Source organism: Muscardinus avellanarius, assembly GCF_963383645.1.
Source record: "Muscardinus avellanarius genome assembly, chromosome: X".
Taxonomy (NCBI): domain Eukaryota; kingdom Metazoa; phylum Chordata; class Mammalia; order Rodentia; family Gliridae; genus Muscardinus; species Muscardinus avellanarius.
Window position 1 is genome coordinate 50,357,340 of NC_137792.1, and position 17,653 is coordinate 50,374,992.

General features: G+C 56.9%; 1 protein-coding gene across 2 annotated transcripts; it reads right to left on the reverse strand.

Moving 5' to 3' along the window:
- Window positions 1-993: 993 nt before the first annotated feature.
- PLXNA3 (plexin A3) lies at window positions 994-16,995 on the reverse strand (the record flags this gene model as incomplete). 2 transcript variants are annotated; one of them, XM_080719061.1, is made up of 32 exons in its annotated part: window positions 994-1,089; window positions 5,162-5,312; window positions 5,462-5,674; window positions 6,159-6,328; window positions 6,594-6,784; window positions 7,003-7,099; window positions 7,325-7,428; window positions 7,566-7,725; window positions 7,810-7,956; window positions 8,050-8,116; window positions 8,228-8,484; window positions 8,563-8,705; window positions 8,793-9,027; window positions 9,107-9,250; window positions 9,572-9,580; window positions 9,654-9,747; window positions 9,935-10,105; window positions 10,218-10,354; window positions 10,456-10,576; window positions 10,646-10,791; window positions 10,876-11,066; window positions 11,206-11,302; window positions 11,525-11,725; window positions 11,870-11,984; window positions 12,244-12,343; window positions 12,435-12,591; window positions 12,677-12,800; window positions 13,077-13,177; window positions 13,248-13,376; window positions 14,587-14,769; window positions 15,474-16,013; window positions 16,399-16,995. In XM_080719061.1, 32 exons carry the CDS (start codon window positions 16,993-16,995, stop codon window positions 994-996), a joined length of 5,388 nt encoding a protein of 1,795 aa, XP_080575187.1. The 2 variants fall into 2 exon arrangements, with proteins under 2 accessions (XP_080575187.1, XP_080575186.1); XM_080719060.1 differs by having other exon boundaries at window positions 9,341-9,580.
- Window positions 16,996-17,653: the final 658 nt, after the last annotated feature.

A 17,653-nucleotide genomic window follows, 5' to 3' on the forward strand; every position in this document is an offset into this window, starting at 1 on the left:
CTGTAAGGAGTTACCTCTTTTCCCATAACGGGTCTACCCACCCACCCTAAAGACAATGCCGCACACAAACCCCATTTTTTCTGACATTTAATTAGGAAAAAGTATGACATGAACAAAGAAAACCTCATGCAACAAAAGGGAAGAGAACTGGGGGTCTGGGACTGTGAGAGGAGGCAGAAGACACGAAGCAGTAAGGCACTGCTGCCTCGGCCCCTCGGGGCGGGCACACGACAGGACAGCTGAGGCTGAGGAAGTCCAGGGCACAGACAACACTGAGGAAATTTGGCAGTGGGGTGGGAAGGAGTGTTCCAGAGTGCCCAGGCCCAGGTCAGGCCCAGCACAAGCCTGGTCACAGTTCTACAGATGCTCAGAACAGGTTCCTGTGAGAACGAAGACTGATCCTAAGTTGCTTTGAGAAGGATGCTGTGGCCTGGCTCAGCACAGCCACGTACATCATCTCCCCCCAGTTGGCTGGCACCAAGACCTTCTTGGGATGGATGGACCAGCCACTGCAAGGATGAGGTGCCAGACACAGGGCCAGGTCTGGCAATGCCACAAAGGAGCCAGGACAGGTGGTAAACCCAGAACAACTCAAGGGGAGGAAGGTCAGTGAGGTTGTCAACATCCCATGGGGACACATATTTACAGATGGCGATTGAGGTGAAGTTAAATTTAATAAATAGGTGGTTGGGATATAAATAGCTAGGAGGGTAGGGCTATCCCATTGGGTGGCCGTGAGGGCAGGAGGGTGGGGGTATTGCTGCTGCTAGGGTGGGGGCTTGGTCCTATCACCCCCTCCCCCTGCAGGGCCCAAAGCAAGGCACTAAGGAAGGGGGCCCAGGTGTGCCAGGGGCGTCTTGGCCCGGTGACCTCCCCCATGACACCCGGTCTGGGGCTGGGCCCCAGGGACCCAGGCTGGAACCAGTCACTGTCCTTGAAGGAGGACAGCTTGGCTCAGTACTGCAAGCCCCCTCCTCACCGACTCCGCCACCCTCAGCTGTTGCTGGATACGAGGCTGATGATCTGCTCTAACTTCTGGCGCAACTTGTGCTTCCGACAAGAGGCGTCTCTGTCCAGGGCGGTGAGAATCTGGAGGAGAAGGGGGCCCTGGAGCTGCAGTAGGCTGGAGAGCCCAGCTCCTCCTGTGCACCGCTGCCCCCACCCCACTTCCCAGCTGGCCTCTCTCTTCCACACACCACAGCCACAGCCCCCATGTACAGCTCACAGTTCAAAGCTTCCCCAATGAGCAAATCCACTGGCCTCTCCCAACACTCTGCAGTTACTGAACTTTCTTCTCTCCGTGGTTGGCATGCAGTCTTTCCCAAAAGTGCCCTGTATTCACTGTCCCAATCAGTTGCCCCTTCCCATTCTCTCCTTAGCTCCCACCTCCTCCTCCCAAGCCCTCTGGTCCGGGTGTCCATTTGGAGCTGGTCTCCATCTCCCTTGACAGGAAGCTGCGGAGCTAGCCACGCCCTCCTCCTTGACCTGTAAGGGGCTCTCACTGGGGCTGCAGGACTCCACAAGGCCCTCTTGGGTTCTGTCCCACAGCCCCAGCTCCTCTTCTCCTCTCTGACCTCTGAGTAGCCCAGAGCCCTAGGCTCAGATCTTGAGCCATGCCTCCCCCTCCACCCCTTAAGACTTCCCTCAGTGAGGCCAACCAGCCACCCGCGTTCAGGGCTTTTTTTTATTTCTTGGTACTTGGAATTGGACCCAGAAGCATTCTACCTCCAAGCTACATTCCCCAGCCTCCTCCCCTTTTTATGTGGCACTGGAGATAGAACCCAGGGGCATTCTACCTCTGAGCTACACCCCCCAGCCCTGTTTTTTATTCTTTATTTTGAAACTCACTGAGTTGCAAAGGGCTAAGTAGGTGAAGCTGGCCACAAACCATCATCCTCCTGTCTCAGCCTCCCAAATGCTTAGATTACACAGTGTGTGCCACCATGCCTGGCTGTATTCGCTAATTTTGAAACAAGGTCTTACTAAATGTTGGAGGCCTTAAGTAAATCAGGCTGGTCGCAAACCTGCGATCCTCCTGTCTCAGCCTCCCAAGTACTGGGATTACAAGCGTGTGCCACCACACCCAGAGGGTTCAGAGCTTTAAATGCCATTTACTGGCCCACAACAATGTATCTCATCCCTGACTTGCCCTAAACTCCAGACACCTATATCCATTTGAAGTCTGCTTGGCTGTAGAATTGGACTTGAGCTCAACTTTCTGAGTCCAATCCAGTCTATCTGGGCACCAATCCACCCACCCTTCCCAAGAGGGCTCTGAAATTCCTCAGTGCTTTTCAACTATCTTTGGTTGTAGGGCTGGTGATTGAACCCAGAGGCATTCTGCCTCTGAGCTACAGCCACAGCTTTATTTATTTATTTATTTATTTATTTATTTATTTATTTTTGTGGTACTGGAGATGGAACCCGGGGGCTTTCTACCTCCAGGTGACACCCCCAACCTATTTTTTATTTGGGAAAAGGGTCTCACTAAGTTGCTGAGAGCCTCACTGAGTAGCTGAGGCTGGATTCGAACCTGTGCAATCCTCCTATCTCAGCCGGGTACTGGGATTACAAGTGTTGCCACCATGCCTGGCTTTTATTTTTATTTTGAAACAGGGTCTCACTAACTTGTGGCAGGCCTCACCAAGTTGCTGAGGCTGACTGTAAACCTGCAATCCTCCTGTCTCAGTTTCCCAAGTACTGGGATTACAGGTGTATGCCACCATGCCCAGCAGGCATTCTGACTTTTTTTATGGTACTGGGGATGGAACCCAGGGGCACTCTCCCTCTAAGCTATACCCATAGCCCTATTTTTTATTCTTTTTTACGTGTGTGGTACTGGGGAATAGAACCCAAGGGCATTCTACCTTTAAGCTACACTCCCAGCCCTATTTTTTCTTTATTTTGAAAAGGGTCTCACTGAGTTGCAAAGGGCCTCACTAAGTAGCTGAGGCTGTCTGTGAACCATAATCTTCTTGTCTCAGCCTCCCATATGCTGGGATTGCAAGCGTCCCCCACCATGCCTGGCTCTTTTCTTTTTTTCTTTCTTTCTTTCTTCCTTCCTCCCTCCCTCCCTCCCTCCCTTCCCCCCCCCTCTCTCTCTCTTGCAGGTCTGGGGATGGAACCCAGGGGCATTCGACCTCCAAGTTACACCCCCTGCCCCCAAGTTTTTATTCTTTATTTTGAAACCGGGTCTCACTGAGTTGCAGAGGGCCTCACTAAGTAGCTGAGGCTGTCTGCGAACTGCAATCCTCCGGTCTCAGGCTCCTGAATGCTGGGAATTCAAGCATGTGCCACCACGCCCGGCTTATTCTTTATTTTTTATTTTTTGTGGTACTGGGGATGGAACCGAGGGGCCTTCTACCTCCATGCTGCACCTCCAGACCTATTTTTTAATTTTATTTGGAAACAGGTTTTCGCTAAGTTGCTGAGAGCCTCACTAAGCTGCTGAGGCTGGCTTTGAACCTGCGATCCTCCTGTCTCAGTCTCCCAAGTACGGGGATTACAAGCGTGCGCCACCATGCCCAGCTCTATTCTTTATTTTGAAACAGAGTCTCACTGAGTTGCAAAGGACCTAAGTAGCTGAGGCTGTCCATGAACGGCAATCTTCTTGTCTCAGCTCCCAAATGCTGGGATTACAAGCATGCACCACCATCCCCTGCTGCATTCTGATTTTTTTTTTTTTTTTGGTGGTACTGGGGCGGAACCCAGGGGCCTTCTACCTCCAGGCTATACTCCCAGACCTATTTTATATTTTATTTGGAAACAGGGTCTCACTCAGTTGCTGAGAGCCTCACTAAGTAGCTGAGGCTGGCTTCGAACCTGTGCCATCCTCCTGTCTCAGCCTCTCAAGCACAGAGATTACAAGCGTGCGCCACCACGCCCAGCTTTGCATTCTGATTTTCTATGGAAGGTCTGTTCGTTTCTGGAGAACTCCTGATCTCTGTGCCCTAACCCCATGAGACTATTCCACCCACAGTCTTCCAACCTATGCTGATGACAGTAGAACTCATCTGCCAGTTGCTGAGGCAAAAACCCTGCAGTCATCCTTGGTTTCTCTCTCTCCTGGCCCACATTCAATTCTTCACTCAAGAATAAATCCTGAAGTCCACACCTTTACATTCCTCTGCCTACTGACATGTCCAATCACAAATCCCACAGGCAGCCAGGCATGGTGGCACACGCTTGTAATCCTAGTACTTGGGAGGCTGAGACAGGAGGATCACAGATTCAAGGCCAGACTCAGCTACTTAGTGAGGCCCTCCACAACTTAGTGAGACCCTGTTTCAAAATAAAGAAAAAAATAGGGCTGGGGGTTTAGCTTGGAGGCAGAATGTCCCTGGGTTCAATCCCCAGTACCGAAACAAAAAACAAAACAAAACAAAAAACCCCACAAATCCCACAGGTCCTGCAGATAGGTGGCTCTACATACATACCTCTAATCCTACCCAGCACCCCTCAACCCCTCCCTTCTGGAGCTCAAGTGCCCCTGCCTTGCAGTATTGGGGATTGAAACCAGGAGCATTCTACCTCCAAGCTATACCCCCAGTCCTTTTCTTTCTTTTGATTTTGAAACAGAGTCTAATTTTTTTTTTGGGGGGGATGGGTCTGGGGTTGGAACCCAGGGGCATTTGACCTCCGAGATACATCCCCTGCCCTATTTTTTTATTCTTTATTTTGGAACCGGGTCTCACTGAGTTGCAGAGGGCCTCGCTAAGTAGCTGAGGCTGTCTGCGAACCGGGATGCTCCGGTCTCAGCCTCCCGAATGCTGGGATTACAAGCGTGTGCTACCATGCCCGGCTGAAACAGGGTCTAAATTGCTGAGGTTCCTGCTAAATTGCTGAAGCTGGCTTTGAACTTGCAATGCTACTGTCTTAGCTACCTCCCTTGGCTCAGCCCCTTATCTCTTGCCCAGTGGTAACTCTGTGCTGTCGCCAGTGGCTTCTCTCCTGTGGCCCTCAAATGCCAGCATCTAGGGAGAGTATCATCTGCCATGGCCCTGTGGCCTGGTCAGGGGAGGGATCATAACCAATCTAAGAGATGAGCTCTGTGTTCCCTCTGTCCTGTATACCTGCTCGTAGCGCTCCCCAGTCCCCATCAACCCCTCTGGCTGCACCTTCAGTGCTGAATAACTTGGGACTTATGGGGTGTGCCACGCACCTCTTGGCGATACTTGGTGACGTAAAAGTAGAGCTCACTGAGTGCGCTGAGAACATTGAAATCACTGGCGTGGAGGCGGGACTGCTCCACCAGGTAGGCATCCATGTCCTGGTCACTGATGGAGGTCATCTTTGCAATGTCTCGGTAGTACCTGTTGGGACCCTGAGTAAGTCAATTGAGCAGAGGCATAAGAACCAAAACCCTCGGCCTTGTCTGGCCAGCCTCTGGGGCCTGGTCCTGCAGGTGGCCTGCCTCAGATAGGCTGCCTGCTTCCCACAGAACTTTCCTCTCAGGGCCCACCTCTCCACCCAGCTCTTGTAGTTGGGTATGTCCTTGGCATAGAGCAGCTTGTTGGAGGGTGAGTCCTTGCCCAGGCGGTGCTCAGAAGTGGAGCAGGAGTCCATGAAGGTCTGGGCCACCACTGACAGGCAGGCATCTGTGATACTGCTCTTGTGGATGTCAAACACGAACTGCGGGTTCTTGATCACATTCACCCAGAAGCGCAGAGGCAGGCTGAACAGAGGGACATACATCCAAGGCTCCCTCGTGGCCCCGTGGGCCCCCTCCCATCACTGCCCTCTTCACATCCTGCTTCTGTCTGGCCAGATCCCGTCTCATCCTGAGGTGGCAAGAGAGACACATCTAGGAAAAGTGGCCTTTGCTTTAAATTTCTGGGGACCTCAGGTAGTGAGAAATAAGAGAAAATGGCCCCTTTGCCCTCAGCAGGTCTCAGCCAGCTCTGCAGCATCCACTGCCATGACTCTCACCATCTGTGACAAGCTATCAGCATCTCTATCCTGTACAAGGCCACGGAGGGCCAAGGACCACATCCCACCTCCAAACACCTGGCAATAGCCACCCTTAGACTCATCCTCAGCTCCAGGACAAGCCACCATCCTCTCCTGCCTCCATGGGCTCAAGGTCTTGGCAAAGCTGCTAGCCTCTTCTGCCCACCCATCCCCAGAGGGACCAGCATCAGCCAGTCATGGAGTGGTACCAGTTGCTCTTCCAGGTATGGCGCACATCAGGATCACTGATCTGCCGCTGGTCGGCCTGCTCGTCCAGGAAGTCGAACATGTACTTGATGGCCAAGGGGAGGGCTGAACCCCGGTGGGCTGTGCTGAACACCGTTTCAAAGAGGTCATCCACAAACTTCTGCAGTGTACCCTATGGGTGACAGCGAGGGCACATGCCAGGAGGATCCCAGGTCAGAATGTTCCCAGAGCCCAGAAAATGAGGACAGAAAGGTGAGGGGCATCCCCCCACACAGGGCCAGTACCCCTAAGATGTGCCTAGCCTCTACCTCAGGCCCAGTATCCCAAAGGCCCTAAGAAAGTGGCCCCCACCAGGGAAGGCCAGGTTGGCCTTGGGGCCAAAGCTGGGCTCAAAGATGTTGGTGCAAAGGTTAAGGTGGCACAGGGCAGACCCACACCTTGGTGGCCAGCAGTCGTGTTAGGTAGATCTCTGACACCATCTTGCTGCCTCGGTCCCCCTCTCGGTGGTCAGCATGGTCGTGATTCTTCACCAGGTGCCACAGCTTGGTGCCTGTCTCCTGGTCAGGCGTGATCATGGGTGCCCGTGAGCGGAGGCTATCAGGGCTGCTGGCAGTACGGAGCAAGCTCTCTGGGGCAGAGGACAGGCATGGCCCTTAGGCTACCGGGGCCATCACCCAGCTTCCTACCCCACTCTCTTCCAGGAGCCCAGCAGCCTGCAGGAGACCTATCTGCTCTTGCTCACCCACCCTCCTCCTAGACACTACAAAACTAGAGGCCTCAGCTGCTCAGGACCCCCCAGGGTGCCCTATGCAGCCTCAAAGGGCACAGGCCCAGCAGGACACCTACCGTAGCGGCTGAGGGAGCGGGTGAAGGTGAAGGAGTTGGCCATGTTATAAGCAGATACTTGTTTGGGCACCAGTGCTACTAAGGAACCGTCTGTTACCTGGAGGTCCCAAAGACAGAAATGGGGCAGTGCAGGACTCCAAGGGACCACCACCCACCCAAACACTTTAGCATGCACATAGGTGACTCCAAGGCCAGTGAGTGTAAGGGTTAGGGTACAAAGGCTGTGAGGAGCCAGGGCCACTGCTCCTGTGTCCTGCTGTGGCTCGGGGCAGGGCCCTAGCTCCCAGGTGGCCCCATGGGGACTGTGCTCCCAGCCTCTCACCTGGTAGTGGGCCAACGAGTTGACCCGTTTCCAGTCACACTCGATCTTGGTAGTGACGTCCTCATCCTGAAGGATGATGCGGGCCATGCGGCCCTGGCGCCATTCTGTGGGCCACAGTCAGCCCTTAGGGCCCTGCCCCTGACACCCTGGACCTGCTTCTCTAAGAGAACAGAGCTCAGGGGGGAGCAGGAGATCCCCCTCTGGAGGTCTGGGTGGGGTCCGGGAGGAGGAGGGACCTTACCCAGGTCCATGTCCTCTGCTTTGGGGCGCTGGGAATACGGGATGCCCTTGTAGACAGTGTCCAGCAGTTTGTCTTTGGCCTGGGTAATGCTGTCACAGTTGAGAACCTTCACTGGGACCTGGGTGCCGCCCTCACTCTCCGGGCACACACAGTACAAGGTCTAAGAATAAAGGCAACGCCAGTGTCAGTGCGAGACCTGGCTCTCCCACAGCCACATCTCCTGCACACTTGTCCCCATGCTCACCAATGTCTTGTAGTCGATCTGCTGCCGGATGAGCTTGTCCTCACTCAGGGAGTAGCGCGCTTCACCCGTGATGGCATCAATGGGGCCCTTCTCCATCTGCTGCTTGATGGCACAGTAGAGTAGGAAGAGCGGCTCTCCGGCGCACTCCTGCAGCCGGGTCAGGTGCAAGGTTCACTGCCCATCCCCTAGCCAGCTGGGCCCTAACAGCACCTCCCTGGCTACCCGGCCCCCCAAGCACACCTTCAGAAATTTATGCAGCAAGAATGTGAACCAGTTGGTAAGCATCTTCTCAGCCACTGACTCGGTCCTAGGGCAGGAGAAGGATGCTCGGTCCCTGGCCTGGCAAGGGCAGGGCTTTGGCAAGGGGCAGAAGCAGGCTGTGACTTAGATGGGAGGGGGCAGGCAGGACAGTACAGACCTGCGCAACAGCAGCTTTGGGTGATTTTTGCTCTCCAGGTTTTTCTCTATGAGGTCAGCCAGCAGTTGCTTGAGCAGCCCGGTGGCATAGTCGAGCCGGCTCTGCAGGGCCACCATGGTGAGCGAGGCCACGGTGCCGCGGTCACGCATGGAAAAGCTGCTCTGGGCCTCCAGTGTGTGGATGAAGGTGAGCACAAAGGCGCGGCTATGCAGCAGCTGCCCGAATAAGCGCAAGGCCTTCTCGACATTGGGGGGAGTCTGTGGGGAGCAGGGAGTCTCAGAGGGTGGGGGCAGAGGGAACAGGGGATGGGCAGGCTATGGGGAGGGGACACTCACATCCAACTCCTTGAGCACCGGGTGGGCCTCAATGCCAGGGAAGAGCACACGCACAGCATAGGTCCGATAGTCCAGAAAAGGGATCTGTACCCCATCCATGTGGTTTGTCAGCTCATTGATGTCAGTCTGCAGTTCTGCAAAAGCTGGAGAGAGGTGGGACAAGGCAAGGAGCTGAGTGGGGAGCAGAGTGGAGTCCCTGCAGGCTGCACTATAGCCCCTGCCTCAAGTACCTTCCTTGCACTCCAGGGCCACACGGGACTCCAGGTTGTCCATCTGCAGCTGGAGCCGCTTGAGGGTGCGGTCTGCATCCTGGGTCTTGCGTTTGTAGGCAACCAGCACGGCAGTGATGGCCAGCAGCAGGAGCCCGCCCCCCACTGCCAGCCCCACCATGGCTGGCAGGGTCAGCGCCCGCTCAGCTGTGATATGCAGGGTGCCCAGCCAGAACTCCAGGCCGCCAACCAGCACCTGTAGGGAGGAGCCCAAGGTGAGTCAGCCCCCATACCCATGCCGGGCTGAACAGGAGGCCTCCTCATCCCTTACCCACCATAACGGGCTGCCGGCCGGTCTGGCTGGGAGAGTCACACAGGAGCTGTGTGTCTGAGACAGTGAGCGCGCAAGGCTGGCCTCCGATCAGCACTGTGTAGTTGAGGCGGGAGCTTCCTGCTGCTGCAGGGATCAAGTTCTTGCCCTAAAGGTAGGGGACGAGGTCAGCACAGGGCTCCTCAACTCCCTACCTCTCTCTCCCTCTTCCATCCCCTCCCGGCCCTCCTGCCATCACCTTCAGCACCACGTGGGAGCCAGGTTTGACATCTAGGACACCAGAGGGCCCGAGCGGCTCAAAACTGGGGTCAGGGTAGTAGGTGAAGGAGGAGCGGTTGAGGGAACGGGCTGTCTGTACATGATCCAGCAGGAAGCCAAATTCATCAGGGTGCTCGCCTTGGGCCCGCGGTTGGGGCCGCCCAAGGAAAATGCCAGGAGCCTTACACAGCATTGCCGTGTCATTGATCACTTGGCACGTCTGTAAGAACAAGGGTGGACAGCCCAGTGCGTGAAGTCACAGGCACCAGGGGTGGGGGGCAGCCAGTACTCACATTGGTAGTCTCGATGCCACGGTACTTGGCCCGGACCCGAGGCTCCTGGACCGTCAGCAGGTGGGTCCCACTCACAGTGATGGCAGTGCTTCCACTGAGACAGGGGTAAGGGACCTCAGGCATCTTCCCCACCCAGCCCTGCAGAGTCATCACGACCGCCTGCCGTGAGAGCCCCCAGCCTCTCTGACTCTGGGTCACCCAGTGGGTGCCAGGCACTGTGTCATCAGGGCAACCCTGCCCCCTCTATCCTGTTCCTGAGCCCATTCTCCCTGAGTTCTTACTTGATGATGCTCCAGGTGGGCTCAAGGTGAGTGACGGTGGGGTCCTGAGTATAGGTGTAGATGACTCCAGGACTGGAGATGTTAGCACGGTCAATGGCAAGAGTGATAGGGGCCTGGCTGGGGCCCAGGGTGGAGACAGGCGAGATACACACGATCGTCTCAGCATCTCTTCTACGTGGACAAGCAAGGCGCTTGAAGCAGGCAACCTGGGGTCTTCAGACAGCCTGCCCCTATAGACCCCTCACCCCAGGCTCAGCCCAAGCCTTGCAGGGCCCTAGCTCACCTCACAAACTGGCACTCGCCATCTCTCACGGTAACCGTGACCCTGCTGCCGGCATCCAGAGAGCTGCCAGAGATGGTGAGCCGCGTGCCCCCTGAAGCTGGGCCCCGAGTGGGACTTACACGGTCAAACGTCGGGGTCTGCAGAAGAAGCAGCCCTGAGGTGAGGGAAAAGCCAGCCTGTGCACCTGGGATGGGGAAGGGAGAGGCCAGTAGGGGAAAGGGGCCAGTGGGCCACCCACCACAAAGCTGTAGAGCTGCTCAGACTGCGTGCGGAAGTCAGCAGAGCAGTCACCGACACAGAGCTCTGCAGGCCCTGGCTGTGGGCTGGGCACCAGCGACTCCTCCATCTCACAAACAATCCTAGAGGTCAGAGAAGGTCAGAACATGCCATGGTGGACAGGGACAGGGCACCCACAGGGCCAGGCTCACCTCTCAGCACTGACATACTCAGTGGAGATAGAGTTGCAACGCACACCAGCCACTCGCAGGCCCACCTCTCGGGAGGCAAGGCCCAGGTTCTCACCCACGATGGTGATCCGGGTGCCTCCCTCCTTGGGCCCCATGAGTGGGTGGATCTGCAGAGCAGGACAAAAGGCGAAGGGGTCAGCCCACTGTCAGGGTGCTGAATGGGAAGGGTGCAGGTGACGGAGGAGGCAAACCTGAGTGATGCGGGGGTGGCTGCACCGGATACCCTTCTGGCTCGGGTGCATCCAGTTGGTCTTGGGGGCTGGACAGTGGGCCTGCAACTGGCATCTGTGCTCCGAGATGCACCAGCCACAGTTGAAGCGGGGATCGGCCTTGAGGCAGAGACCGCAGTTGGGTCGCTGAGCCCAGCACTTGTACAGGAGGGCTGTAGGCATAGGGGGCACTGCTGATGGGGCAGGCAGTGGCAAAGAAGTGGAAAGCACCAGGACCACCCCCAGATCTGCTTTCAGTGGTGCCTACCCTGCCCTGGGATGCAGGTCTTCAGCCCCATGTCACCCCCTCACCTCGGAAGCTGGGAGGCTTGTCGATGGGGAAATCTCCATCCCAGACCACAGAAAAGTCCAGCTCCGTGTCGCCATACTCATCACCTTCATAGGAGTACTGGGGAAAATAGGCCCACATGTCCCCAGGTAAGATGAGCAGAAACTCCCCCTCCCAGGATTCTTGCCATCCACCCCTTACCAACTCAGGAATCCCCAGCAGAAGACTTAGAAGGTTCCCCACCATGGCCACCTGAGGCTTCCAGACGAGCAAGTTGAGTACAGAAAAAACCCATCCCTACACTTGGCCTGGACTTGCAGAGGAGGGATGGCAGGGCCTCACCGAGGCGTTCTGGCACTGCACACTGCTGCTGTTGAAGAGCACAGCTGGCACCCGCTGCTGCCGCCCCTGCACCCGGATCACACACTCATAGTTCTTCTGGCCTGACTGGGGCTGTGGCAGGTTCTTGGCCCGCAGGGTGAGAGGCTGCATGACACCCACAGGGATCAGGAGGTCCCCACGAGGTAGGATCTCAGGACAGCCCTGGGGGGAGAGCAGCTGTTAGTGGCACACTGGGCCTCTACACTTCTCCCCTCTACCCTTCTCCAGGCCCAAAGAAACTCGAGAGATCAAACACAGAAGAGCCAAAGGCCAGCCCCCTTACACAGCACGCGGCACCCGCCTCACCTCGGGGCTGTGGACCCTGCCCTCCTGGAAGGAGCACTCGTGGGGGTGGCTGGTACACACGTGGCGGTACTTACACCAGTGGCAGGGGTAAGGGCTGCCAACACAGGACATGCACCTGGTGGGGAGAAGCGTGGCTTCAGAAATAAAAAGGCTGTGCTGCCCTGTACTGCCCTCCCACAGGAGACGCTGGGAATAAAGGAAGAAGGCAGCCAGGGCCTGAACCTTACTTGCATCGGTGGCAGAGAGACATGGAAACAGAGATGAGGACAGCCAACCCTGAGGCCCCCACAAAACAGCCACTCTGTGGGTCTTGCCTACCCCAGAACTCCCTTCTGTCCCCAGGGCTAGAGACAGGCACTAGACCAGGTACTCACGACTGGAGGACACTGCAGTTGTAGAAAACAAAGTCAGCCCCAGCAAACCTCACACCAGTCTCCTTGGAGAGCAGCTGCAGCTGCACGGTTCGGGTGGCCCCTGCAGCAAACCCGGGGTAGCCATGAACCAGCCAGGAACAGGGAATTGGCCCCATCCCACCCGCAGCCCCAGGCAGCCCCAGCGCACTGACCGTGCCCCCTGGTAAGAGCCTGGAGCTCCTGAAGAGAGGGCGAGGGACAGCGCAGCTCGCCGGAGGGCAGCAGAACAGCTTCGCTCTCTGTCACCTCCTCAAAGGCGCAGCTCACGCCCGCACTGAGGTCTGGCACGTTGCGCATGGCTACAGTCAGCTGGGGAGGCAGAGGGCTCAGGGCAGGGCATGCCCCCTGCCCCAGTGCAGCGCACATGGGCCCAAGTCCCCTCCACGCCACTCACCTGCACCCCGGGCGACGTCACTGACACGTTGTTGGGCCAGACCCGCACCTGTACACATTTGCTCAGTTCCTCTGCAAAGCCACGAGGGGCAGAGGCACCTGGACAAGCCCCTTCACGGCAGCACCTGTAGAGGGAGGGGCCAGAGCCGGTCCTACTGCTGCCCCAGAGGGCCCAGGTCGGGGTGCAGTGGGAAGCTGGGGGAACAGGGGACAGACTGCCTGCCTTCCAATGCCAGGCAACCGCATGCCTCAGCCTCGTCCCCTAGGAACCAAGGGACGTCACTCAGGGTGGAAGCTCCACTCATTAGCTGGGGAAAATGGAAAAGGGAGGGTATGGCCAGGGAGAAACAGGCAGGTTGGTGAAATCCAGCAAAGCCATTGCCTCCTCCCCGAGCCCTCACCTATGCTGCAGCACACACCAGCCGCAGTGTGGGTCCCCGGAGCCTAGGCAGGCTGCACAACTCGGATACTGCTCACAGGTTTCCACCGGGAGCTGGCTCACCTGGGAAGAGCTGTGTCAACACCCAGCCTGTCCCCACCCCACCCGCCACCGCCACCCACCGTGGGCCCACCTGCTTCTCACTCAGGAGGTAGATATGCTGGTGATCAGGGCTGAAGAGCAGGTCTCGGAGTATGGGGCTACCGTCCACCACGGGGACTGTCTCATACAGGTAGGCATCCTGGGAGCCATCAACCCTCACCTGAGCCACAAGACCAGGGCAGAGGGATGACATGCCGGCCTGATGCCTCTGCAGGCCCCCGCCCCCAGGGCATCCTCTTCTGGAGCTGGGAACTTCCTATCTTGTGGCTGAGCTGAACCCAGAGCCTGCTTGGGCTCAAGACTTGGCCTGTATGCCATGGCACCCTTGCCCACAGCCCCCAGACTGGAGAAAGGCAGGGGTGATAGCTAAATAATATGGCATTTTGGGGGTGATGGAAATGTCCTGGAGTGAGGCAGTGGTGATGTAGTTATTTGCAGAGTTATGCAGAGATATTTGCATAACTCTGCAAATATTCTAAAAACCACTGAATTGTATGCTGCAAAGGGGCACATTGAGGTGTACATGGAGGTGCATATCTGTAATCTCAGTACTTGGGAGGCTGAGACAGGAGGATTTTGAAGCCAGCCTCAGCAACTTAGTGAGGCCGTCAGCCATGTAATGAGACCCTGTTTCAAAATAAAGATTGAAATAGGGCTGGGAGTGTAGCTTGAGGGCAGAATGTCCCTGGGTTCCATCGCCAGCACCAAAAAGGAAGGGAGCAAATTATACAGCATGTATATTATAGTTCAATAAATCCACTACAAATGAAAAAAGGGTCCTGATAGTGAAGCACACTAAGCCCCCAAAATCTCAGTGCCGCTCTTCCCAAACCCTACTCCAGACTGATTTGTCCATTTCCCAGGGACAGCCTTGTGGTATGAGAACACTGGTCACTTTGACTCCAGTTCCTTCGTGCTGAACCACCCTAATTCTGGAAGAGACTGTGACCTGATCTAATCTCTCCTGGGCACCACTGCAGCCACAGTGCCCACGAGGGACAGAATGTAGGGGCAGGAATGGGGGGTCTAGAAGCCCCTTCCAGGAAGGCAACATTTGGGGTGAGAACAAAAGGATGAGGCAGAATAAACCAGGGAGAGAGCAGGAGGCTCAAGGGGCAGAGCGCAAGGACGCAGCAATGACAGGGTGGCCTTAACCCCTGCTCTTGTGGCAGAGAGCCCCCATAAAACGTGTGGTCTCTGTCCTGAGAGGCACAGGGCTAGTACCAGTGAGGGTAGGTGGCTGAGAAACCACTCAAGGAGCAGGGCTAGGCTCCTGGGGTCTAGCAGGGGAAGTCACCCTGCCCTGTCCAGGGTCTCCCAGGACTCAGAGACCACCCCGACCCCTACATGCCAAGGGTTCCAGGGCCCACCTTCTTCAGACTGCCACTGCGTGTGCCAATAAAGACCACAGAGTGCTGGTGGTAGGTGTAGGCAGCCACACTGGCCATGCCATCCGTGCTGTCAGCCAACAGGGGCAGCCCCTCGATCACATGCAGGCCACCCAGTGGCTGGTTCAATACCAACCCACAGAAGTTTCCATTGATCTGCATGGGCTGGTGAAATGGGAGAGGTATGTGAGAGTCCAGACAGACAGAGGCCATGAGATCCCATGTTCTGCCAGGGAGAAGGATCTGAAGCCACAGCCTTCCAGCCAAGCCCCCATGGGAAACTACGAGCCAACGAGAGAGAGCAAGGATAGGGGGAGAAGCTTGGGCGGGCCTGCAAGAGGGGGCCAGGCTGGAAGACTGTCACTGACTTGAGATGGGGCAAGGAGAAACAAGCTGGGAATGAGGGGGGGCAAGAAGAGGAAGGCGGCAGTCTACTAAACAGAAAACACCTGGCAAAAGAATGACAGTAGGAGCCGGGCGTGGTTGCGCATGCTTGTAATCCCTGCGCTTGGGAGGCTGAGATAGGAGGATCGCACGGGTTCGAAGCCAGCCTCAGCTACTTAGTGAGGCTCTCAGCAACCTAGTGAGACCCTGTTTCCAAATAAAATATAAAATAGGTCTGGGAGTATAGCCCAGAAGTAGAAAGCCTCTGGGTTCTACCCCCAGTACCACCAAAAAAAAAAAAAATGACAATAGGAAAAAGGAGGGGCAAAAAGGAGAGAGAGGAAGGGAGTCCCCCAAAGGAAGAAATGGGTGTTAGGGTTAAATGCCAAGCTTGAGACCGGACATATGGCCCAGGAAAGGAGCAAAGGGCCAGCAGAGCTGCCAAGCCCAGCCTGGGGACATTGTGAGGTGGGCAAGGGGCTCACGGTGTTGATGCAGGGCAGCTCCTTGTTCAGCAGCCAGGGCAAGGCCAGTGTGCCCTCCCCGCGGTAGCAGGACTGGATGCGGCGCCGGATGTGGGCGTTGATATTGCTGAGGGTAAAGAGGCAGAGGATGGTCTGCCGAGGAGGGCTGGCCCTGTTCTTCTGGCCCTGAGAGAAGATGGTGAAGAGGACGTCCTCGTCAGCTGGTACCCCCAGGGCCTGGGCAAGCAGCAGGCCGGGTTTGGCCAGGTGGGCACTCTGCACCAAGCGGTACTCTACGCCTCGCCAGGAGCAGCCGATGGGGAACTCCACATAGGAGTAGAACTCTGAGTCCCCTGCACACATGCGCACGATCTTAGACGTGAAGAATTTCTCGCCTGCTGTGTCCAACAAAGTCTGCTGGGTGTCTAGCTGCAGCGTCAGGAAGTACACGAAGGAGGCGCTGACAAAGCCGTATATGTAATAGATGTCAAAGGCAGGGTACAAGGACAGCGTGTCAGAGGGGATCTTGATCTGAGAGGAGACAAATTCATCCTGGTACACCTGGAAGTGAGCCGAAGTATAAGCACAGGAGGAAACCCAGGCCCACTACTCACCCCACATTCCCCTCCCAGCGCTGACCCAACAAACGCTGTCCACCAGGGGCTTCCCTCACGAGCCCCACCTGCTCTACCCAGATAATGCAGGAACCCAGGCCAGAAAGGCCACAGAGGCCAGCATGACTAGCTTCCCTACAGACAGGGACCCCCTAGGAGGGCTCAGCCTGTCCCCCCATCCTCAGCAGTCTGTCTGCATCTCCTTGACAGTGAAGGACCAACAGTTCTCAGATGAGGCAAAGCCAAGAATGAGAGAAAGAAGGAGGGGGCAGGGGCTGGGCTCATGAGAGGCAGGGGAAAGAAAGAGGAAGGGCCAAGTGCGGCTCACCCACCAGACTGAACATGTCAGCGCTGTCCTCATCACCTGTGAGCTTCCGGGAGCTCAGGGTGGGGAAGTACTCTGACTTGCCGTCAACTGCGGTGCCCACGAACAGTTTACTAGGCCCCTGGCCCTGCTCCACGATGACTCCAGCCATAGAGTCAGGCTCCTGGGCGCCCGACAGGTAGTGCTCCTTTCGGTGGTGAGGTTCACCCAGCTTGAAGAGGTCATCCAGGCGCAAGAACTGACAGATGCCCTGCCAGATGCTGCCACAGGCCACCAGGCGCCGGGCTGCATAGTCTATGAGCAGCAGCTTGTTCACATTGTCCATGGGCACCAGGCGGTGGGCACACACACGCATGCTGGGGGGCGGGTAGCAGCGAGCGTTGTCCTCGACAGGCCCTGTGACGTGGGCCCGCAGCTCCGTCAGGTTGGGGGCCAGCTTGAAGACTCGGTTCACTGCACCCACAAACACCTCCCCGGTCACTCGGTGCACAGCCAGGTGGGTGAGTGTAGTGTCTGTCACCACAAAGGCACGGAAGGGCCTGCTGCTGCCCAGACCCCCACCCACGGTGAGGAAGAGCAGTGGGAGTAGGCAAACAGTGGGCATGGCCGGCAGCTGCGCCGGGGACGAGCCTGAGGAGAGACGGAACTAGAAGTCAGAGGCCACAGGCCCAGGCTGTCTGGGCCACTCACCCACCACCATACCAGAACCCCAGATGGTGACCACAGCTGAGAAAGAGGAGGGGCCTCCAGCAGGGCACAGAGCAAGCAGCCCAGCACAGGCGGGCTTGGGGGCCATCAATCATTCCCCACCCCCCTATGCTGGAAAGGAGCCAGGAGGCCTCCTCTCAGCTGGGCCACACCCAAGGGGGGAGCACAGTCAGATGCTTGGAAAGACAGGGCACAAGGCCCTCCTGGAACTGAGACCCTAAACCCCATGTCCCAGATCTGAGGGCAGCCAGCCCCATGGGAGAGCAACCATGGGGAAACACTAGGCCACAGATACCCTGTGTCTGAGCTGGGGAGAGGAGAAATCCAGGAGAGAACAATCACAAGCCGGGAGAGGGGAGGGGTTGTCACCCCAGAAAGGCACTGCCACCAGCAGCCTTGGGACAGAGCTCTGGGGAATCAAGGCCTGAAGCTGCCTTCAGTGCCGCCACCAGCTCCCGCTCAAGGCCCCAGCTGCCTCTCCCCCTCCCCACCGCCCCGGGGCCTAGGCTGGCTGTCCAGGAGCCTGTTGTCTGGCCTCCTTGCAACACAAAGCC